Below are 25228 nucleotides of genomic sequence, written 5' to 3' on the forward strand. Positions count from 1 at the left end.
AACCACAGGACAGCCAGGGAAGTCCCCACCTTTTAACTTTGAAATTCCTCCCACCAAAGGCAAGTACACATACACTTATCTGCTCCTTGGTTTGGGGCTCAACTATGGATTTGCTTTGGCCAGTGGGGTATCTGTAGATGTTATATAAGCAGGGGCTTGAAATGCTTGTACAAGGGGTCTTGCCCTACGGTGCTCTTGCCTGTATCAGGAGATGACTTTCCCCTAGAGAGCTGCTTCTCCCTTAGCCTGACCGCAGCAATGAACACACTTGGAACTGGCCCGGCTGACTGCAGACCCGCAGTTTCAATCAGCGCTACCGCACAGACTTGTGAGCAAAAGAAATGCTTACTGTGAACTACTGAGCTTTTGAGGTTGTGCTGGCAATAACTAATGAATACGAGGGAGAAATTTCAAATTGTCAGTGGAAGATCTGGTTTGAGATTAGAGAATCTTGGAGCTTGCTGGCCAACTGCAAAATCCTTAGATAGGTAGATGTAGGTTACAAAACCACTCTTCCCCCTCAAAACGAACATGAAAATCAAAGCTCCGAAGTACATAAATCTACCATTAAGAAACAGTGCCACAAAATCAATAATCAGAAAAGTAATCTGAAATAATAGCACAACTTAAAAGAAAAAGTTTCATATTCTCAGAGATGAAGCAATACACACATTTTTCAAAAGAATAAGACATTAGGAAACAAAATCGGACACGTTTCAGTAATGGGTAAAGAGTAGAAAAATTAGAAACACATAATCATTGAAATAAAAAACCTAATGGGCAATCTAGACTGTATACAGTCTTTATATTAGAAGGCATTATGAAAAAACTACTCCAAAATACAACAGAAAGAGATATTTAAAAATGAGAACAACTAGTGACAATTTTGAGGGAGTGTGGTTGTCAAGAACTCTGAAGAGTCTGAAATTTTACCCTGCTTGCAAAATAACCAGTTAACCTGCCACAGTCTCATGGATGCTGGCAGAAAACTTGAAGGTCCTGGGTCAGAGGCAAAGGACTTTATCATCCACAGTGCAGCTGGCAGTCTGAGCTGCCTCCTCTCACCTCCAAAGTGTTACAGGAGGGGACAGTGAGGGGCCCAGATGCATGCTGTGCACATCCATGATACTGTGGCAGGTTAACTGGTTATTTTGCAAGCAGGGTAAAATTTCAGACTCTTCAGAGTTCTTGACAACCATACTCCCTCAAAATTGTCACTAGTTGTTCTCATTTTTAAATATCTCTTTCTGTTGTATTTTGGAGTAGTTTTTTCATAATGCCTTCTAATATAAAGACTGTATACAGTCTAGATTGCCCATTAAGTTTTTTATTTCAATGATTATGTTTTTATGACAGAACTGAAGAACCTCAAGGTAAGGGAACCTAAGTCTTTTATAAAGGGTAATAAGTCTGCCTGTCCTTTGCCCTGGAAGGAGACATTATTATATCGGACAGTAAACCAATCGCCTTTTGCTCCAGGAGACTGTTTCCTAAGCCTGTTCACTGTATACACCTTCCTGAAGAGAGAGACAGTACCTCTGCTTGCACGAAGTGGAGACGTGGGAGCTCGCTCATCACCATGTCTTCACAAGACTTGCAGGATCAAGTGCTTCCAGGCAAAGAAACAAAAGCAGAATTGTCCCATTCCTCAATGGATTTGAATGAAAACTCGTAATAAAATCAGGTACAACTCCAAAAGACACTGGAGAAGAACCAAGCTAGGTCTACAAAAAGCCTCCGATATAAAGTGGTACACATGCTGTGTGTTAAGATCACTTGCGTATTAAGCAACCAAGTCACGGTGAGAACATCACTACTGTCTGAACAGCTTATGGGGGAGATGGGATGCTTGGCTCCTGATGTTTCCGGTTTCTTCACTAGCAGTCTATGAGGCTCAGTAATAAATATGTGAAACTTTAAAAAAAAGGAAATGTAGACTTGTAAGGGATCTATGGGAACAGTATCTTACAGTGAGTTACACGAATGTATTCACCTGTCAAAACTTACTGAACCCTACATTTATGACTTGTGCACTGCACTGTAACTTAATCTCCAAAACAAGGCAAAGTGATCTTGTAAAACAAACAAAAGAAGGAGAATAAAGTGTGGACAAATTAAGGGGAACAGAAGAGGTGAATTCTTTGGTTCTGGCGAGTCCTTTGAAAGTGGTAGATTTGGAAGCAACCAACCTGCTTTACCCCAGTGGCATCTGACTCCATGTTACAACATTTTTTCAAAATACATAATTAGACTAAGCTACCTAAGTGGAAGGAAGTCTTCTCCACTTCACTGTGTCCCTTGAACCCCAAACCACTGAGTCATTCGCTTTTTCCTGCCACCTGTAATCCTTTGCTTTCTTGCTTCCATCTCAGTTAGGCTCCTCTATTTTTTTTCCATTCACTTTCTCAAGGGGTCATACAATGGAATAAAATTCTCTCTTCATGCTCCATTTATACAATAAAGGTTTTACACTTCATTCTTAAACAAAGAACAGTGGTTGAGTTAAACAGTATATAAACTTAAATCAGAACATGGAATCTTGCTTCCTGTGAATTCAAGCTCCAGTACCTTTTCTTGTGTCCTAGCAGAAGTTCAGTTCATCTCCCTGTTCTTTACAGTATTAATTTTATAGAACTGTTATGACAGCTAAGTGGGAAAATGCTTACAAGTGCTTAGAACAGCAGTGACATAGAGTTCAATATATGCTATTGTTTTTAAATACTGAGATTTGTATGTAGACTGTTTAGTCTCCAATAGGAACACAAAAGAACAAAAACATAAACTTGAAATTAAAATTAGCAGAACCTTTGAAAATGAATCTCATAAGTAGGGCCCCAGTTTTTAAAAAGGCATATAAATATTACAATATTTACAGAGAATATGGACTTTACAGAATCTCTAGTAAGAAACACACATAGGATTCCTTTATGTTGTATTCCAGTTGGACAAAAATTTTGTGCCCATTATGTGTAAACAGGATAGCTTGGCTTGAGGTTACAAAAATAAAGAGTTTGTTTACAAAAACTTATGATCTTATAGGGGATACAATATACTTTATACGTTTTAGATTAAAAAAAAGCAGGGACAATAGTGAAAAGCAAACACACACACTTTGAGTTTCAAACTCATTCTAGCTTAAAAAAATTATAAATCACACTATGTATATAATTTTGTATCCTGCTTGCTTTCACTAAATATTACACATTATTCCAATGCTATTCCATAATTTTAGAAGGATTTCCTGTTGCTGCATAAATATAAATTTGTGAAGTAGTTTCTGAATTCTTTGTTATAGCCATTGATACTTAGTGTAGAGGTTAAGAGCATAGGTTTTGATGAAGACTGGCTACATAAGACGACCTGCTTCCCCACTCGTGATTTTGGAAAAGATGATTTCCCACTCATTTCTTTGAATGTATTTCAGCTTTTCTGTAAAACAGGAATAATAGTACCTACTTCACAGGTTTTGAAATGTGTGTAAACCAATTATCCTGGCAAATAGTTAAGAGTTCAGTAAATTTAGCTATTTTTCTAAGAAATAGTTCTAAACACTTTGATTGCTTCACCAATTGCTTCTGTGCTGTCTTATTATACAGGAGTCATACAGTTAGAGATGAAGATTAGGCACTGATTTACTTAAATCAATCAGGCTAATCCTACCCCACCAGCCAGTGACTGTTTCAAGTAAACCACGCATATCCTAAAAAGTCTATGGCATTTGTGTGATCACAAAAATGGACAAGCAACCAACAGGTCAACAGATCTCATTATGGCCGTGTTAAGCTATACATTAAAGTAACGGTTTTGATTTTTAAAGTAAGCTGCTTTTTCACTGAAGGATAAACCCTACATAGAAATGGTAAATTGTTTTTTGGACGTATTATTTGTACTTTCTAGAATTCTTAGGTTTGCATCTGTATTACTGGGTGAACTCAGAAGGTAGAACTTTGATACTAAATTGTCTAAGTTTTGGTGTCAGATAAGGTCAATCCTGGAGAAGGCAATGGCACCCCATGCCAGTACTCTTGCCTGGAAAAGCCCATGGGCGGAGGAGCCTGGTAGGCTGCAGTCCATGGGGTCGCGAAGAGTCGAACACGACTGAGGGACTTCACTTTCACTTTTCACCTTCATGCATTGGAGGAGGAAATGGCAACCCACTCCAGTGTTCTTGCCTGGAGAATCCCAGGGACAGGGGAGCCTAGTGGGCTGCCATCTATGAGGTCGCACAGAGTCAGACACGACTGAAGCGACTTGGTAGCAGCAGCAGCAAGGTCAATCCTACCTTTGTTACTTTTGCTTTTAGTGCTGCAGGTTTAATTCATTCACTCTATGAGTGACCATCAATTTGCCTTTCGGCATTACACGTTATCCTCTATTTCTGCTGTTTTCACTGTGTTTTACCACACTTTTCTTGACAAAATAGCTGTTTAGAAGAGTGTTTCAAAAATTATTATCCAGGTGCTTGTGCTTTTATTATTTTCTGGGTTTATTATCCTGTGATCAAAGAACATGCCCTGCACAACTTCTGCCCTTTAACGTGCACTTCAGGGAAATCTTGAAGCTCCAACGACTGCTTTCAGCTTTTACACTCCACTCAGATGTGATGTTATGTCCACCATATGGACAACAAACAATGATCCATTTCATTCCTCTGGGAAATTCAAGGAAGCACAAAGGATCTAGGCTTAGTGTAGAAAAGGGTGATTTCCTTGCGATTTGTCTTTAGGACAAAGGCTGAAAAGAACAAGTTTAAGGATTTTTTCCCCCCATGCTGTTTTTAATCCTGCGGTTAAATATTCTAAATCAGCTGGTATTCAGAAGTTATCTTTCTGGGTCTCCTCTGCTGGCTTTGTTATTTCTCAATATTACGATCTGATCAATTTGTAAACTATCCTTATTTGAGAAAATGTAATTCTCATCACCATACGTATCTTTTTTTTTCTTTTTAAGAGTAATTTCTCCCTTCTATTTGATTAGTGTTACAATTCACAGACCATTGTGATTAAGTCTTCAGCACAATCTCTAAACCATTTTTGTACTTCTATATTTTAATCCTATGTTATCCTGCATATAAATATTAAGGTTTGCTGTCTTCACTACTGAGTGTAACTATATTAGTGTACATGCTGTTATTCAGCCTTATACCTCCTCCTGTAAATTTTACTGTGAGATACTTTTTGTGTCACATGTACATGACAAGATTCGATTTAAAAGTAAGTCTCTTGGAAGAAGCAAATTATTGCACTTTCTTTTTAGAATTTAAATGATCTAAAAGTTTTGATCTTAAGTGCTCCTTTTTACTTTTGTCTCATATACAGTTTCATTCATGTCTTTTTCAAGGACTTTGACAAGAGACATTCTGTTATTGTTATCCACCTTGACAGATTTCACTGTTAAATTTACACTTAATTTTCCAAGTAAAAAACACAGTAACTTTTTTCTTTACAAAAGAATTTCTCTTCACTTCATTCTCCAGCCCCCACAAAAAAGGGGAAATTTCCATACTTTCTTGGCCTTCACTCAAAGATTATTTAATAAATCATGCTTTCAATATTAGATTTACAATAATTACCTGTATTACTCTAACAGTTGCACTGATTTCAATACTCATCAACTCATCTTTCCTCATTCTTTTATTCTGAATTTTGATTCATTCTGGCAGTGTATTGATTATATTCAAGTACTTTTTTCCTATATAGTACTTTTTTCCAAATGAGCAGTACAATGAACATCACAGAATCCTTTTCTGTTACCTTCACATCTGGAGTAAAGAAATCCTGAACTACACAACCCTGTAGACACTGTTCCATTCCAGCTGGCATCTAATGTGCAGATGAAGATCTTCAGACTTGAGCCCTTTTAAAAATCAAGGTTTCTTCTATCAAAACTATATTTTTGTTTAATGCATCTTGCCTTCTTTGGGAACATCTATTATTCAAAGGATACATCTTCATTATCAGCCTTTTGTTATCTCCACCTTTTCTCTCAATATATTCATGTGTCAGTGCTTTTGATTTATTGTAACTTATTTTAAGTTGCAGAATTCCTTCGAGGAGAGCTTATTAAGCACAGTTTAGAACACTGAAGAAGACAGCTTTAATCTGGTTGATAACAAGTTGGGGGAACCCCTCTGTCTTCCCTTTGCTGGTTCATGAGAACCTGTAAGATTCTGCAATCAGTGTGATAGTTACTGTTCTTCATTATGGGTTAGATTTTCTGTGACTGTTTGCTATTTCTGACACAACCTTTAACTTAGTTTCTCCCTGTCTTTTCCTTCTCTCTCTCTCTTCTTGTGTCCTTATCATCATAATGCCCTGTTGTACCAGAGCAGGAGCTGACGCAGGTATTTTCTAATACTTCCTGCTTTAAATGTACTGGATGGATACAGAAAGCCCTTCTTTCTAAACGCCTCAGACTACCGCTGTTCTCTTACACTGCAGGAGTGTCTGTTTCATTAGCCTCATGTTGATACTATTTAATACATTAAGAAACCAAAACTTTAAAATGATGTGTAAGACAAATACAAAATATGCATAAAACATAAAAAGCACAACTCAAAAAGCTTATCACAAAGTTATTACCACGCTGATCAAGAAAGACAAGATTGTATACCATAAGCCCCCTTTTATCCCTCTGTGACCCTTCTCCAATTAATTCTGCTTAAGTTTTGTTTCTGAACCCTTTCACAAGTGGGAATCATATAGCATTTTCTTTTGTTGGTTCCTTGGTCAGTATGTTTGTAAGATTCATCCAAATTATTACATGTAGCAAGCAAGTTAGCTTATTTCCTCACTATAGAGTACTTCACAGTATCCATTCTGCTGATGGACATCAGGGGTTGCTTCTACTTTGAGCTACCAATAAAGTTCACATGTCTTCGGTACATGTATTCTTCTTTTTTGGATACACACATTAGCAGTGGAACTGCTGAGTTGAGGGTAGATGTGTGTTTTAACATTAACAGGTATTTGTCAAATATTTCTCAAGTGGTTGAACCAATTTACACTCCCATCAGCAGGTTATGAGAGATCCTGTTGCTCCACACTCATACCAACATCTGGTATTGTTGATACCTTAATTTTTGCTGCTCTTATCAGTGGAGGGGTATCTTACTGTGGTTTTAATGTTTCCTTGATGACTAGCATTATTGAGCATTTAACTGATTTTAAAGATTCAACTTACATTAAATGTCAAAGTAAAAAATGTTTTAATGAGAGAATGTTTTAATGTTTCTTCACAAAGACTAAAGAATTTACCCAATCCTCCCTTCCTCTGCCAAAAGACACTGCAATCCTTTTCTTGGCCTTCTTTTGTGAAGTGCCAGTAGCGTAAATCTCTTGCCCATTTCTCAATGAGGACACATTTAGCCAGGCTGATTTCAGAACTGGCAGACCACAGGGACTGCTTTAAGCTCTTTTAGAGTTCACTAAAGTGCTGATGTAATATCCAGCACATTGTCTGAAATATCAGGCCTATTCCATTTCTCCAGGAAACGCAAGGATGTCTGTAGATCTAGGCTTAGGGTGGAAAAGGCTAAGAGATTTTCATGCAATAAGACCAAAGTTCTTAGGATAGAGGATGAGAATTTTAAAAAGTCCTGCTCTAAGTGTTCTACATCTGCTGATGGGCGGAAGATCTTTCTGGGCTGCTTGCACTGCCTTTGTCATTCAGCACTGCTCTTCTGGTCAGAGGTGGGATCTCTTCCACAATTCTCTCCACCCCAATGAATGTCAGCTGTGGTTCTCTTGGTTAAGGAAAAGCTCCAAGACGGTGCAGCTTCAGTGCCACTAGTTAAGAAATGCAGAATGAAAGCCTTTTCTGATGGGACTCTCAAGAGCTATCTGAAATTATTAGTATAGCCTTCTTATACACAAGTTAATAAGGAGTGTTAGAAGGTGGGAAGCTAAGGTATCATCTTGTTTTATGTGACAAGTTATTTCAACGTGGGATTTGAGTCGGCTATTAAATAAAATCCACATCATCACTGCTTTATAGTAAACATTTCTCCTAGTATCTACTAATCTTACCAGCGTATCTACTTATTCTTACCTATTCAAGTTTCTATAAATGATACCAATTTTTTTTTCTTAAACGTTTTCAAGGGTATTTTTGCAGAAAGTTGGGAGAAGGGGGTTGCAAGTATTTGTGTTTACACAGCCTTTATTATTTTATGTTCTAGATGAGGAAACAGGCCTCAAAAGTCCATGTTGATATCACACATGAAATACACTCTTGGGAGAACTAAAGACAAAGATATTAACAAGACTTAGAAAACATGATACATTGCTATATTACAAGTAACTAAAAGCTATTTAACAGAAGCTGGGTATTATTTCAGGCACACTGCTAATCTTGCAGGATGTTGTAAGGAGATCTAATTCCATTCTATTTTATTTATTATTACTTACTGAGTCACTGCAGTAACGTAGGACTGGGCTGGGTGAAAGATGGGACCATATTACAGTGTCTACAGTTTCCAGATTTGGGGTACAAGCGGTAGAAAGTGAACCCTGCTGGAGTTCTGATGAAAGGATTAAGCCAATGTGGTACTAATGGGAGATGAACCCTCACAGGAGTTTGCAATGGTAAAGAAAAGATGGGTACTCTCTTCAAGTATACTTTCTCTTTGCCACTGTTGATCCAATTTTGATACGGACAAAGCTGGTCAGTCAGTCAGTCCCAGTGCTCTCCTCGTCTACTACAGGTTCTTCCTAAAGTCAGTCCTACAAGTAACAAACTGTGATCACTTCTCTGCTGCTGCATCACTTCAGTCGTGTCTGACTCTGTGTGACTCCACAGATGGCAGCCCACCAGGCTCCCCCATCCCTGCGATTCTCCAGGCAAGGTGATCCCTTCTCTACCTTCCTCTAATGTCAATGGACCCCTACGGTTCTTAAATTACTAATGTACTAATGTGGGAAGAGGAAGAAAGTTTTTTTGTGCTTAACTGGGGCCCCAAACCAAAATAACAGTTTGTTGATGATGAAAGGAACATTATGTATTTTTATATATCAGATCTTCCTGTAAAGTAGTAGATAACTCTATTTAGATGACTTTAAATCACTTACTTTAGCATTAAAAAAAAAAAAAACCCACTAAAATAAAAGAAACAAAATCCCTAAGAACTCTGTGCTAATAAATGCTATGACCTATAAAATAATAACACTGGAAAATGGTAATATCTGAACAAGAAAATTACTAGTAACACCATTTATCTACAAGATCAGAAACGGAAAGAGAGGCAGGAAAGTTCAGAGTGTAGATTAACAGGAATATCTGTGAGTAAGCACTGTGGTTATCCTACTGTACCCAGCAGTTTCCCAATTATTTGCGAAAAACAGAACTTGCCTTTTCATACATTCCTGACTTATGCATCTGAAACACCAATAACTTTCCTTAACAGTCTGCTAAGGCCTTCCTCCCACCACTTCTGTAGCAGTATGGTCGGAAGGCAGTTTCTAGGACGCCATAGGAGCCGCAGTCTTGGTCAGCTCGCAGGTTAGCTAGCTCCCGTGGACCTGGACGTTTAGATAGTGGCTACAATTCATATAAGATGGCCAGTGGACTTTCTTTTCCTGTGATAACCACTCAAGTGGATTCTCACAGGACCTGTTAACTTGCTGAGTGTAGTGGGACCTGCATATTCTCCTGAGGACAATTCTGACTAAATACAGCATGGTCATTGTAATGAATGAACTGCAATTTCATATTTTAACTAAGTTTGACCCCCTAACAATACCATACCTTCAGTTCACAGGATCCACTGTTCTTGAGTTACTGTTTCTAGAAAAGGAAATAATGCAATCCATTTATTAGAATTCAGATATTAAAATGGAACTTCTTACCTAGTAAGGATGACCATTATGTTTTCTCTCTTTACTGAAATCATATGTAAAAATAACAGCCATGACTTTTATTAGAGCTTACCACTCACATATGGAAGAAATAAAACTTGCATGTGGTTGTATTGCTGGGTGAAAAGGCTATATAAATATTTCACTTGTTTCTGCCTTTACTGATATTTTGCTTTATGTGTTCATAAGAAGTTATTGACAGGTAAACTGCACTTAACATATCAAAAGATTTTTGAGGTGCACCAAAAAACATTCATTTTATAAGATTCACTTTAGGACTGTAGTAATACACACATATGCAAACATGATTTCTGTACCCTTGTGATTTTTCTACTTCAATTTTTTACATACTGATGATATCACCTTCAAGCTCTTTGCCATTTAAAAAGAATGACACAGATTTAGGAAGTTCTTCAGAGCCAAAATCTGATTCACTTATTAACATAATTCACTTCAAAATAAATGTAAATAGAAAATAAAATTAGGTAGACGCTTTGAATGACATAAAGCAAATAATTACCATCCTTCAGAAACATCGAAAAACATCTGCCAAGAGGAAAAAGCTGCCCTGACATTTTGTGAGATGGCTTATGTTTTTCAATTTCTTATGGTAATCCATATTTATTGATAATAAACTGAGGGAAAGCAGATGCTTAATTCTAAAAAATGCTCGAGGTAAACAACTTGGCAACTTCTCAGTGTCTTACTTTTACAACAGTCCAACCTAAGGTCCAAATATGGAATCTCTTTAGGTCAGTATACCACAAAGTCAATGCCAATGGCGCAGAGTCACTCAGAGACCTTGTCAAAAAACCCAACCCAAACCTAACAAAATCAGTGTACCTGCATTCTAAACAAACACCTGAGGTGACTCTTGTAGACACCAAAGTTTAAGGACCACCGCTCTAGACAATACAAATTCTAGCACGTCAGGCAATAACTTAGATACCACTGGAACGCTGCACTTTCTGAGTGGCAATTTTACCACCACCTAGTGGTAAGGTCTCTCATTTCTATTTTCTGTTCATTGAGTAGGTTGAGAACACATTTCTGAGAAGGGTAAAATTTTTGAGTAATAATTCCCTTAGTATTTTGTATTAATTTTTAATCTAGGGTTGGATAAAAAAGTTTAAAAAAAGCTTATAAATAAAACCACACCATACCATATGAATAAAAAAGTTTATATTCCAGGAGAATCTTGCCTAAAAATTACTCCTTCTAATACTAATGCCCTGTTTGTAGTATGCCTCTAAAAACACTTAATTCACAGTGCAAACTATGGTCTTTTTTAGAGTTACAGGGCTGGGGTACACCAGCAAATTAAAAGCTCTGGAAGCTTCATGGTCAAAAAAACCTGTGAACTAATAACAACTGAACGCTTCCTAAATATACTGGACCATGAAAATTTCTTTCCAAAAGAAATACTTATTGACTTCTTTCAAGACAATAGTGTTTCAAGGAACATAGTTTGGAACATGACCTCTAGAAGCAGCAAATCTGAGTGAGAGCTGCTTTCAGTATGTGATCGACCATAGAAGATCTGACGATGAATTTACAAAAAAGTCTGATCAGGATTTATTTTAAATGTTATTTATTATGCAAACCATATATTTGAAAGAGAAGTTTATTGATCTATATTGCTTAGCATTTTCTTTGAAATAAAAAAAAAACTAATAAAACCCACACTATGTTAGCAATTTTAGTAACCGACATATGCATGGTATCAAAATGTCTATACATTTTATTCTTATACCAAAAGTGCAATTGAGAAGTAAACATTTAGGTGAAGACATAAGCACTAGATTATTAAATGCTATTTTTTAGGTTCTAGAATTTCCTTATTTTAAGAAAAATGTGACATTCTGGCTTTTAAATTTTTAGGGATCAACTGCAAGAGACAGGAAAGTGGCAACAAGGCTAAACGTTTGAGAGGATTAAGATTAAATGTACATGGAAGCCAAAGCAACAATTATTCACTGAAGAATGCAACTGGGAGAGAAAGTGCAAGAGAAAATCACACTGTAAAAGCAATGAAGTGTTTTGCAGGCAGAGAACTATTATACCTTTTTTATTTTTTTAAGAGTTTATATGAAGAACTCAAAGTAGACAAGGCATCTTACTGAAATCACGACTGTTTGCTGGAACTGGCTGCTGCTCCTAAGTCGCTTCAGTCGTGTCCAACTCTGTGCGACCCCATAGACAGCAACCCTCCAGGCTCCCCTGTTCCTGGATTCTCCAGGCAAGAACACTGGAGTGGGTTGCCATTTCCTTCTCCAGTACATGAAAGTGAAAAGTGAAAGTGAAGTCACTCAGTCGTGTCCAACTCTTCGTGACCCCATGGACTGCAGCCTACCAGGCTTCTCTGTCCATGGTATTTTCCAGGCAAGAGTACTGGAGTGGGATGCCATTGCCTTCTCCAGCTGGAACTGGCTATCTCACCTTAAATGAAGAACAGAAAACTTGGAGGGCTGGAGGGTATATGATAGCTCCCATGTGAGTAAGTAAAAGAGCAAGAAATCAGGTTTTATATCAATTATGAGGATTAACCAAACATGCAATGGACTCAGGCAGTAGGGAGCTTCCTATTTTTATTTAGATTAACCATCTGGCAGGAATATCTGGGGGAGAATTCAAGCATTAATCGAGTGGTAGAGCTAGATAAACTTCAAACACAATTTAATTCTAATCTGTGAAAATGGAACTACATGTGCAGTAAATGAGTTTGGGATGAATAATCTATTGGCAATTAATCCCTAACTCTCTTCAGAAGTTTTTCATTTCTAAAGACATCATTGGCTTTCTTTTTAAAATATGGCCTTCCCTAACAGAAAGATACTTGGCTCAATTCTTGTTCAGTAACTCCTGCCTGGGAAGATAAGACAGGATATTTTCTTATCTAAATTTGTTAAAATTACTGATTCAAAAAAAGGATTTAAAGTTTTTAACAGAGAGATGTCCAAGTAGGAAATACATTATTATGCTTAGTGAATTTAATCTTTTTACTGTTTTTAACTCAGGATGTAAGATGCATGAGGAACCAATTAAGTGGTATTTAACAACTGTATACCACTTAATGTCTTTTTTAAGATGCCAAACTCTCAACTTTATACCTTTATGATATGTATCATTCATCTCAAGAGAAGATAAAATTTTTTTCTTGGATTTTCAAAATAGAAGCAGAATAAGTTCCTAATTTTTAATCTTTTTTTGAAACGACCGTTCTTCCTATCATAGTTTGTTCTGAAAATTGCTTATAGGTCGTATTTCTGGAGCAGCCATTACATTTTATATTTATAGAGGAAAAATGTCCACTTACCAAAGCCATTGGTATTTATTTAAACTTACTATCAACAATAACTTAAAATTTTTCTTTATCACCTAAACTGCTGTAAATCTTAAAATCTAAAATCTTAAAAGATCTGTACAACATTACCAACAAAGTATTCTGGTATAACTACAAAAAAAGTATAAAAATATTTCTAATGATATGTCTTTTAGCCCTTGCTTCAGAGTAAGTGTAAGGAGCCAATCTACATGTATAGACTGAGTACCAATTACCATATTTCATTGAATCTAAGATGCAACTGACTGAAGAAAGCACCTTTCTGTTCCACTAAGAGAGAAAGAAAAAAAAAAGGCTCTCAATTATTTACTGACTGATATCAAAATATTTCCAATTTCAGGAGTGTAAAAATGTGAAAAAAATGTGCATCTCAAAATCAATGAAATGTCATTTAACAAATTTCTAAACAGTCTATTAAGTTTTTCTCATTCTTATCTTTGACATAAATAAGGCATGATTTAGTTAACCAAAGAAAACTTTATTTCTGCCACACGTAACAACATATTACTCTAAGAAACAACTACTATATTAGTTTTAGCATTAATGTGTGGTTGAAAAACACATGTCAACAATCTTACTCCCCAGACAAAACAACGCTGTGTACAAACTATCAGGTATTTGAAAAAAAAAGCCGTCAACTGTCCACAGGGAGTGCGTCCAGTCACATTTTCAGTCAGTCAGCTGAGGATTATGTCATTATTTAGTCTTTGTTCTGCAGAAAGAACACAACACAAGTATGAAAATCATCACCTGAAAGGAAAGAGCTGTTGTATATAGTATTCTTACAATGTTAGTTGTTCCCTTATTTCAATACACCCAATATTATCTGCTTACTTAATCACAGATGCCCCCAGATAAGCAAAACCAAACTTACTGAGAAGGATGATGCAAGTGGGTACTGAATTTCTGGAGGGAAAATGCATACAAAAATCATGTATGATTTGAGGATGACAGCTTTGGGTTTTATCCCGACACACCAGGCTGACTGAGTGGGTGCTTGTATTTGTCTTCTTAACCATGAGTCCAACTAGAGTATGTATGCTAAAATATTTTGTTCTTTTAGGTAGCTAAACTCAATTAACCATAATTGTTCAATCATAACTGAGAAACAAGGATAAAGTTCAGAGGGATTTCCCTCAAAACAGTATGTCAGGATACAAAACAGAGGAAGTGAAAAAAGCAATAGTTGTACAAACTGTTTTATATGATTAAAAACAGAAGGAAATGGACCTATAAACACACACACACACACAGATCAGGATGCTCTAAAATACTAAAATTCGAGTTTTCCTCAAATAGAGAAACATATTTTGCACATCAGATCTATCTCAAAATAGAACTCAACAACTTTCAAAGTGATATTCTTAGACCAGTTTCTTCTCTGATTTCCTAGGCACAATTCAGTTAATCTTAGGCTTATCTCTCAGAGACTAATTTCATTATGAAATCCACAGTAAATGAGGATTCAAAACAAAAATAAATTAAAAAGCTGTGCTGCAACTAGAAGACATTCAAAACCAATACAGTTCATTATGTCCTACCATTTTCAACTCACCTGACCCTACCATATCTTTGCCCTAAATACGTATAACCACTCAACAAAGGGAAAAAGGACAGATTTGTATTTCATGACTAGTCATGCTGAAGAAGACACACTTCTTCTAATCAAGGAATTGGATGAAGTATAACACTTAAACATGTTATTTTAAAGCTTCATTCTCAAAGCCAGGTGGTTTTGTACCGTTAAACTTAATTTCTGACCGTTTTTGATGAGATGACATAAAAAGTTTCAATGAAGTCATCAATGCATGAGTTTTAGCTCACACTTGCAAAGTATTTAAAAATTTTATTTTATAAGGAATTTTGCCAACTCATTTTCTCTCAATAATCCTGTGGAGAAACTCAGCCTCAGAAAGGTGAAGATAACTGCCAAATCACTGTTAAGTGTCAGAGCTGGAATCCCAATTCCAGATCTTCTGATTTTAAGTCTAATATTCTCTATACTATATAAATAATTATTTTATAAAAGGCTCACTCACAGGAGTAACTTATATATTTTCCCCATATTAAGAAGTTAGTATTGTCCTCTTTTAAGGACAAAGAGTCTTTGAATAAGAGCAAGAATTACTACCTATATTTTGAAAGACTCACAGACATGAATAAGCAGGTTTGCATGCTATTTTAGAAGCTTGTCTAAAGCGAATTCAGTTCTTAACATTTTATTTGTAAAGACAAAAAACTGCTTTAAGAAAGAACTTGTTAATTCTTTTTCACTGGCAAACTTAATATTTCTACACTGTATGAAGTAATGGGAGTGGATTTTGTAACATTTGAAAATATTTCTAAATTGAGATATTCATAATGGCCCGAGGGCACTTCCTATCAACAAGTGCCTTCTGCAAGGAGGAAGTAATCATGTGACTTGCTTCATCCAAGGAAAAGTCATCTGCAGTAAGGACCCAGACAATTCATTCTGATACTCGCCATTTCTCATAATTGGTCAGAAAAGAAAACTGTTTTTGAGCCAGTAACTTCAAACTGAATCGGATGTGCTTACCACCTGCTGCAGTTTGACCAGCAGTGGACTTTGGAAGCAGGTGTGTGTGTGTGTGGGAACAGGGAAGCACTCAGCTTCCCCAGAAACTCAAAATTCATTTTCAGAATAAAAAAGTGAAAGAGTTGAACAATGGTAACTTTTAACAATGTTTCCCCAAACTGTGGAGATGTGAACTGTCCTATATATAGAAATTTAGGTTTGATTTCTTAATAGCAAAAAAAAAAAAAAAGGCATTCATAAGGTTGTATGTGGCATTATGTATAATTGACAAGAGTTTTTGGTAAACACCAAGGTTATTTTTGAAAATACACATATGTACATGAATGTGTAGTTTTAATGCACTTCTTTCTGAATGTGTACTTTTAAAGTACTTATTCACAAATATGAGTCCAGAAAAATACCATTTAGGTCCAAAAAGATGCATTATAATTGACTCTTGAACAATGCAGACATTAGGTGTGGTGACCCTCTACACAGCTGAAAATCTGCATATCACTTATCATGAACCCTTTTATAAATGTGGATATTTCATACCCACAGTTCTACGTCCACAGATTCAACCAACCCTGGACCCAACCAACCTCAGTAAATTGTATTACTTACTACTGAAAACATCCACATGTCCACAGTGGACCCATGCAGTTCAAACTTACGTTGTTCAAGGGTCAACTGTATTAGATATTGCTTTTTAGGCATTTCACTAATGCCTGTCAAGACATACTTTATAAAGACTGTCATGTGCATGCTAAGTCACTTCATCGTGTCCGACTCTCTATGACCCCATGGACTGTAGCCCATCAGGCTCCTGTGTCTGTGGGTCTCTTCAAGCAAGAATACTAGAGTGGTTTGTCATGCCCTTCTCCAAGACTGTCATAAATTACCTTAATTGATAACTTAAGATGTTAGCTAAAAAAATCTTTAGAAGTCTTTTAATTTTAAACTTTATGTAACCACACAGTGAAGTCCAATTCTTAATAGCTAAGACATTCACACACATACACAAGTACTATTTAATTTTCTAAACTGAAATCTGATTTTATTTCACAGAAGGACAAAAACATTCTCCCAGTAAACATAAAAGACTCTTTTTTTTAAAGTGTAAAAAGTCCAAGTTTAAAAAATATATTGTAAAAATTATCAGCAAACTTTTAAGTCACAGTGTTTTTAACCAACAACTTCTAAATCCTTAAAAAGAAATTCTCTGTATATTTCTTTCATTATACTATTTAGCCAATGTGTTTTAGAATTTATATGATAAAGACCTTACCTAAAGAATCAGTAAGTTCTTTGCCGTTTGTTAGATTCTTCTCTTGGGGAGTCTGCCAACATAACTTTGAGTCTGACTCCATTCAGGATCTTGCCATGTAAAGTGGTAATGGCATCATTAGCACTTAGTCTATCAGCATACTTGGCATACCCCACATTTTTTCCTGACACAAGGTAAACTTCAATCAGGTTACCAAAACGACTGAAAGTAAAAAAAAAAAAAAAAAAAAAAAAGAGAAAGAGAGATCAACTGAAACTGATAAGCATATATGCCCAGGTCTAAAAGTTAGGATCCGTTCTGGACTCCTTTTCCACTCCTTTCCCCACATCCAATCTCTAGTATGTGTCAATCTTTCTTGTTAAACATTTCCTCTATCAGTTAATTTCTTCACTCTTATTCAGGTCTTTTTCCTCACTCTGAGCATCATTATCTTTTTCTTAGTTTATTCTAATACCTTCTTCAACAAAGGTCTGTATAGTCAAAGCTATGGTTTTTCCAGTAGTCATGTACAGATGTGAGAGTGGGACCATAAAGAAAGCTGAGCACCAAAGAACTGATGCTTTCGAACTGTGGTGCTAAAAAGAGTCCTTTGTACAGCAAGGAGATCCAACCAGTCCATCCTAAAGGAAATCAGTCCTGAATATTCATTGGAAGGACTGATGCTGAAGTGGAACTCCAATACTTTGCCCACCTGATGCGAAGAGCTGACTCACTGTAAGGACCTCGATGCTGGGAAAGACAGAAGGCAAGAGGAGAAGGGGACAACAGAGGATGAGATGGTTGGATAGCATCACGTACTCAATGGACATGAGTATGAGTAAGCTCCAGGAGATGGTGAAGGACTGGGAAGCCTGGTGTGTGGCAGTCCGTGGGGCTGCAAAGATTCGGACTGGGCAACTGAACCAAAACAATAACAGATACCTTCTTCACTAGTTTCCCTGCATCCTGGGCTTACCCTTCTCCAACTCGTTCTCTACCCTGTCTTCTGAGTGATTTTTCTAAAACACAAATAGGATCGTTTCCTCCCACACAGTCCCTCTGGCAGCTCTTTATGCCTCCAGAGAAAGGATAAACTCCCTAACAGCTTGTGGGCCTTCCTTGACCTGGGTCCTTGAACTCTCCCTGCTTCATCTTTCCTCAGTCTCTTAAATCCTATATTTCACGTTCTCTCTGGCGGAATAACCACCCACATGCCCAAGTTTCTTCCTTGGCTAAATTATTTATATCCTCCAAAGAATCTTTTCTTCTTTCAAGAAGCATTCACTGACTTTCTATAGCTGTTGCCCCTCCCATATATTTCATAGCCTGAACATTCCTTTCCACAACACTAACCTCTCTAGGTTGTAATTTCCTATTCACTTATCTGTCTCTTACATGTGATCAGTTCTAAGAGGACAAGAACTATTGTCTTGTTTACATAATATTGATATAATGTTTACACAATGTCCCTGGCACTTAGTAGGTACAGAAGAGAGGTTCAAAAAAGAAACAGAATAAATTAAATAAAAATCAAAACACTTGAACCACATTGCTGATATTTTGTGAAACTCTAACAAGTTTTCTATCTATCTTTTAATTCACTAATGTTGTAAGGCAAATAGGAAAAGATCAAAAAGAAAATGTTAAGGTTAAAGAAGTTATACTGGAAACAAGTGCCTTCCCCTTTTGAACACTTATTATATATAATAGCAAGCATTATAATCAAGTAATTTTTTACTCAATGTAATTATATTATCCTTAAGGATCCAATAGCGTGCTAACAAAACAGAAGATGCTTAATAATCATTGTTCAGTTGAATTATAACTTCAAAGGAAAAGGAAAAGAATTCTATTGGCCAGATCTATACACATGTATTTTCTATCAAGAAACAAATGACTTGTTCATTCTATGTATGTAATTTACAAAACAATACTATATGTTTTATGTCTTCAAAACAAAATAAAAGGAAATTCTGCGTGGGGACTTAAGACATATAAATAATAGAGAAAAGGAGATAACTATGTATTTTTAAAGGTGATATAAAACCACAGACTTTTTAAAACCACAGAACAAATCATCTCCACCTGAGAGGTACTGGACACAGGAAATTTCCCGATTGCAAGAATGCTTAATGTCTAGTTTAAATAAATTATTTTATTTTAAAATATTTATTAAAATTAAAAAAAAATTTTTTTTGGCTGCTCTACACAGCATATGGGATCTTAGTTCCGCACCAGGGATCGAGCCTCCATGCCTTGCAATACAGCACAGTGTCTTAATCAGTGGACCACCAGGGAAGTCCTGGGATGACTGCACTTCCAATGAAGGTGTGGGTTTGGTCCTTCATTGAGGAACTAAGATCCTATGTGCTGCGTAACCAAAAAAATTTTTAAAGTTTTAAATAATAAGGTAAAATAAAATAAAATGTAACTCTATGGAACTGAAATCTTACCAGAATATATCCTCTAGTACATCTAAAGGCAAAGGATGTGGATTAAACACAATAAAAAGTCTTTCCTTCACGGGAGTGTCAGGAGGAGCTTTTTTTTTGCATGACGGTAGTGCGACATCCGTTTGGATTTGAGGCAGCTGTGATCCAGAACTTCCTCCAAACTGCTGTTGAAGAATTAGGTTCAAAATGAGAAAAAGAAAAAACTGCACTTTAGGGATTTTATAATAAGTCAAGAGCTGAAAACAGATGTGTTATCATGGCACCTATGTGGTCTTTCACTGTATCTCTGAACATTTTCTTACACAGGTAATCAACAGAGGCCACATGTATTTTGTACCCTAACGGTGTATTGTAAGGTTAAATTCTCACCTACTTACCAGGAATTGCTGCTGGCTTGCGTTATTCCACACCATTGATGCAAGCTGTGCAGCTACCATCTGCGTTGCCATTTTCCTAAGGAGACTGGAGATAAGAACAGGTCACTTACAGAAAACGAGACATACTCAAGTCTCTCAACAGCAACTTGCTTCGCGTAACTTCCTCACCTGAGAGGTAAACTGTTTCTACTTTTATTCTCCCAGTCATGGCACGCACGCCCAAAGCTTGGCTTCAGACTAGCTCCTGGGATGGTACTTACTCCGTTGCATTGCTCCCATCATCAATGAAGGAGACACCTATCCGGTTCCCAGGAGGGTACTGAAATCCATGTAACTTGTATTTTGCGTAAATAGCTGATGCTACATTAAAATACTGAACCACTCCATGACCTAGAACAAAGCAGAGAATATATGGGAATTAAAAAGAAAGCAGACTGAATACCTAGAGTCTGTGCTGTCACAAAGATAAAACAACATAGAAAGACACTAATATCACAACATTAATAATATATAATCAAATGTATCAGAAAACAAAGTTATTTGATACATGTGTTCAACAGTCAGAAAACAAAATTATCTGATACATGTGTTCAACAGTTGTGTTCCTATAAAGTAAAATATGGACCAGATTTTCGTAAAAACATGAATATGGCATTTTTTTAAAAAAAAACAATCATTAGCTTAAGTTCTGTCCAAAGAATTTAAAGATACTGGCTTTTCTGTATGACAGATATACACCTTAAAAACCAACTAATTTTTCTTAACATTTCAATTCTATGAAATAAACTTCAAAATTCTAAAATTTTCCCTATCATACTGAGTAGGAAATGAAATGACAAGTGATCTATGAAAAGAATATACAGTCATCTTGGCAGCTGAAATGATATAAAGAGAAGAAGTGATAAATGTATGAAAACCAAAAAGCAGGGAATAGAGGGTTCAGATCAGACTCACATATTTCACATTCTTTTGAGGAGCTTTTCTTGGGGGATGAGGATAAACTAGGAGATTGGGCTTGACATATAACACTACTATTTATAAAAGAGATAGCTATTAAGGACCTACTGTATAGCACAGGGAACTCTACTCAGTACTCTATTATAGTGACCTATATGGGAAAAGAATCTAAAAAAAGGGTGGATATAGGTGTATGTATAACTGATTCACTTTACTGTCACCTGAATCTAACACAACATTGTAAATCAACTGTACTCCAATAAAAAATTTCAAAAAGTGCCACTGGAGAAAAGCCATTTTAACAAACTACAGAACATTTACAAACAATAAAGACATTATTTTACCATAATTAGAATAAGGATCTCGTTGGACTTCACAGTATTCCAAGCCTGGTACTATATCAAAAATGCTGAAAAGCTGCTCTTCAGTAAAAGGAACTCTTGATACAACTGACAGGCGTTTGGAGATAGCTTCCTGGCCTCTGTTGTCATTCTTGTCAAAACTTGAAAATTCAGATTGTTGTTCTCCAACAATACAGAAAAAAAAGCAAATCTTTACATTTCTATTCAAAGATTCATTTAACATTTTAAGTACTAGAAAATAAAATGAACTGTCACTGAGTCCTCTGCATTGATCAAACGCACTGTTTTCTGTAATATGCTGGTCATCAGCACTATCGGGAGAGACAGGATAGGAAAACAGACAACTCTCCCCATTTCCTCACCTCTATTCAAAAATGTAAGCAGAAATGTGTAGTCTAATTTCACAGGAACTATGCAAAACTGCAAAATATGGCAAGTGTTTCACCTAAAAGGAAGTTTATGCCAAGTAACAGTTACAGGTCTTACTATCATCGTACATTTCCCCCCCTTTTTTAACGTTTACTTTTGTCATTCCTCTCCTTTCTCTAACCCTACTTTTAAAGCATCAGTAATTTAGGGATAAAATTTTAGGATTCACACTGAGGGGATAGCTATGTATGTTTTCCATACTTCTTGATCAGCTACTTATAAGCAGCAACTCACCCTCACATAATGGCAGTGACATAGTTTAACACTTAGGTAATGCAAAACTAGCCATAAAAAACCTTAACTGGAAATAAAAGAAACGTTAAATAATAAGGACATTAGGGATCATGACCAACTTTAAAAAACCCCTATAAATTCTCTTATGTACTGTGTGAGATTTAGACTGCTGATAAAATAATATTAAAAAAAAACCCTCCAAATCAGACTGAATATTTACTACTCATACCATTAAAGTAAAGATAGCCTACTTACCAAATGAAAACATATTTACCCTAGGTTCATGTCCCAAAGTCTCCTGCCTCATATTACTATAATAATCTTGTTCTGAGGATTCAGATGCTTTATTTTTAGGTTCAGCCAAGATTGCCCTATAACCTGAAAAAGACAATCTATGAATTTCAAACTTTATAGCAAATTTAGCACACTTATAAATACACTCGACTGCTACTGCTTGATTTAGTTTTATAATTGTATAAAAAAATCTATACCAACAACCATCTCCACCAGACCTACCTATTTTTTCGTTTTTTGGAAAGACAGCAAAGAGTAAATGAGAAACAGCAAGAATCCCAAATTATGGGTCAATAGAGACATGAAAGATCAGCGATTGTATGCTATCCTTTCCAATCAATCAATTGATCCCCACTACAGATGATATCAATCACAGTCATTCATTCATTGATCAATCAATCCCTACTACACATGACATCATCATTCCCTCAGGCTTCTCAACATCAAAACCTAACAGTGCTTCTGCACACTCAACTGCCATCAACATTCTTCCTTTGAAATGTACTTAGAGGATGCTACGTTTTACTCCAATTTCCCTGCCTCTGTTTTAAAATTACATTCTCTTCGATTAATTACAACAATTCTTTGACTGATCTATTTGTCTCTGGGTTAAGAGTTTTAACTAGGTGTCCAAAAATGAGCTTTGTGTGTATGTGCACGTGGTATATTTCAAAGGGAGAAGGTTCACAGCTTTCACCATATTATTCAGTGGTTCCAAAAAGGATAAAATCAGCCTCTTTGAATTCTTTCTCTGGAAATTCACTCTTGATACTGTGTTTAGATCAAAGATCCTGAAATAGTTTTTGCTATTTTTCTTCTCTTGAAGCAATCTTCAAGGGAAATTCTAACGTGGATCAAGCTTGAGCTTTTCATAACCTCCCGTATATGGTCCAAATGTACCTAGATTACTTTCTCAACAGGAATCACAAGGTTTACTCAGATTGTTGCCTTCACACTATTAGGTAAAGACATTCGTTTCTAGATATTTCATGTCTTTACTGACGCTGCTCTCATCATCTGCCCTGGCTCCTCAACACTAGGTGCAAATCCTACTCCAGATGTGTTTTCGTGCTGCACCGGTGCACTTGGTTTTCACCACTGATGGGCAATATCACACACGTTTGAACACTTTTTCATTTGGCATATTTTTATTGAGACTACTCTAAATGACAAAATCTTTGCTAGAGATCTCAGTAAGTCTTAACTGAGGGCTCACCACTATACTGAGTACTACTAACAGTAGTATTAGGTACTCGGGGTGACAGAAACTGGTAAGTAAAGACATACATATACCTTGCTTTCAAAGAGCTTAAAAAAATCCCATTAACTCTTCAACTATTTTTTGCCTATTAGATCTTGGCTATCCAAGATAATTTACAGCTATAAATTTTAATTCATATGGCTATTAAATTTATAGCTATAAATTCCTTAAATGTCAGGGTTGCTATATAAATTCCACTTGCATCCCTCTAGTTATATTGATGAATATACCACAGATACTCAGTTAATGCTGGCTGACTGATAAATTTAGAAGGATCTGAGAGAAAATTTTGGTGTGTAACTTAAGATTATCTAAGCGTTCTACTGATTAACAATAATTATTTCCAGTATGTCTTTATTTTATAATATCCTGAAACCCACTAACTGAAATAAATATTCTACATCTTATTTCTAAAGCTCAATATAATCAGAAGTATGACAACAAAGAATATTTTCCTTGGTCTCTAAAATTCTAATTCTTCAGAATGTACACCAGTAACAGTAATGTCACTCTAGCTTGAAATTAACCCAATGTGCATTTACTTTCCAAAGTTAGCAAACCTTAAAAATCCTATCTTTATTAATTATGTTTATTAGTATACTTACTTCTATTTAGGGTTTAAGTCATACATGAACAAATATTACAGACTACTTGAATTTCTTTAAAATACAAAGAATAAATATTTAAAAAAAAAAAACCCAACCTGAAAGGGTTGGTCAATGTTTTTAATACTTAAAATTCTAAAATAATTTAATAACCCCTAAAACCCTGTGGAAATACTAATGATACTAGGACAACAGCATTTTCACTTAATGAGTTAATGCAATTGCTCATATTTTTCAAGACAGTGCCTCAATGAATGCTTGATAATAACCCCCAATAATTTTCAACCTAAGACTATATATAAATTACCATTGCTGAGACTGAATTAGCAGATATGGCTATTAGCACAAACCACTATTAAGATAATTAGATTAGAACTTTCTCAAATAACAATGGTAAATGAACACATTCTTACTTCGATCACAGTTTTCTATTGCTTGGGCAGCTTGTGATGGTTTTAAGTACCGAACATAGCCCAAGCCTTTACTTTCTCCAGTTACTTTATTCTTAATAATGCTGCAATACTCGATATCTCCAAACACCTACGAGAGTTAAAAGAAATGATCTTAGAGGAGTCAAGATTAATAAACGGAACAGATTTCAGAACTAACTTAAAATTTGTTTACTGATCTTCTTGCTTGCTCAAAAAAGAAAATAGAATTTACAGCTATTTTTAATAATGGAATAAGTATGTCACAAACTAATAAGGTGTTCGAAAAATAATGATGATAAAAACCAAATAATAACATAACCAAAATAATGATGCTTTTTATTTACTGAGCATTTGCTTTACATTTATCACTTTATTGTTACAACAGTCCTTCAAGGATATATGTGTTACACTGCTTATCTCACAGACACTGGGCCTTAGAGAAATCAAATTACTTGCCGAAGTCTAGGAGGTAGAGTAAGAGCATGTTCATGGTCTGGATGGCTTCAAAGCCTTACTCAGGGATGGTTAAGCAGAGACTCCGGACTGGAATCGTCTTTACTCAAATCTTGGTTCAGCCACTTAAATACTGGGCAGCTGAGTTGCCCTCTCCTGGCCCGTCTCCTTACATGGTAAATGCGGCTAATAGCTGTACCTACCCAGAGCGTTGTTTTCAGGGTTAGAAGAACAAATACACCTAAAGTGCCTATACAGGGTCTGGGATATAGTCGACACTCAGTAAATATTATCTATAATTATTTATCTGTCTTTTAACATAAACATAAATAAATCATTATGTATTCTTTTAAAGCAATGCTTCTCAAAGTA

General features: G+C 36.0%; 1 protein-coding gene across 3 annotated transcripts in view; it reads right to left on the reverse strand.

Moving 5' to 3' along the window:
* RBM45 (RNA binding motif protein 45) overlaps positions 1-25228 on the reverse strand; it is a 37404-nt gene that overhangs the window by 6497 nt on the left and 5679 nt on the right. Inside the window, exons 3-11 of one of the 3 annotated variants that reach the window (XM_052664119.1) lie at positions 24386-24512; positions 22068-22190; positions 21132-21311; positions 20091-20220; positions 19831-19915; positions 19454-19617; positions 17022-17222; positions 9745-9783; positions 1781-1914 (exon numbers count right to left, since the gene is read on the reverse strand). In XM_052664119.1, the coding sequence (XP_052520079.1) occupies positions 17030-17222; positions 19454-19617; positions 19831-19915; positions 20091-20220; positions 21132-21311; positions 22068-22190; positions 24386-24512 (1002 nt within the window). In that variant the 3' untranslated portion in view covers positions 1781-1914; positions 9745-9783; positions 17022-17029. Of the gene's footprint in view, positions 1-1780; positions 1915-9744; positions 9784-13712; positions 13910-17021; positions 17223-19453; positions 19618-19830; positions 19916-20090; positions 20221-21131; positions 21312-22067; positions 22191-24385; positions 24513-25228 lie in introns of those variants that run through there. The other 2 variants (XM_052664127.1, XM_052664113.1) reach the window with 2 other exon arrangements.

Source organism: Budorcas taxicolor, chromosome 2 (assembly GCF_023091745.1).
Source record: "Budorcas taxicolor isolate Tak-1 chromosome 2, Takin1.1, whole genome shotgun sequence".
In the NCBI taxonomy this organism is placed as follows: domain Eukaryota; kingdom Metazoa; phylum Chordata; class Mammalia; order Artiodactyla; family Bovidae; genus Budorcas; species Budorcas taxicolor.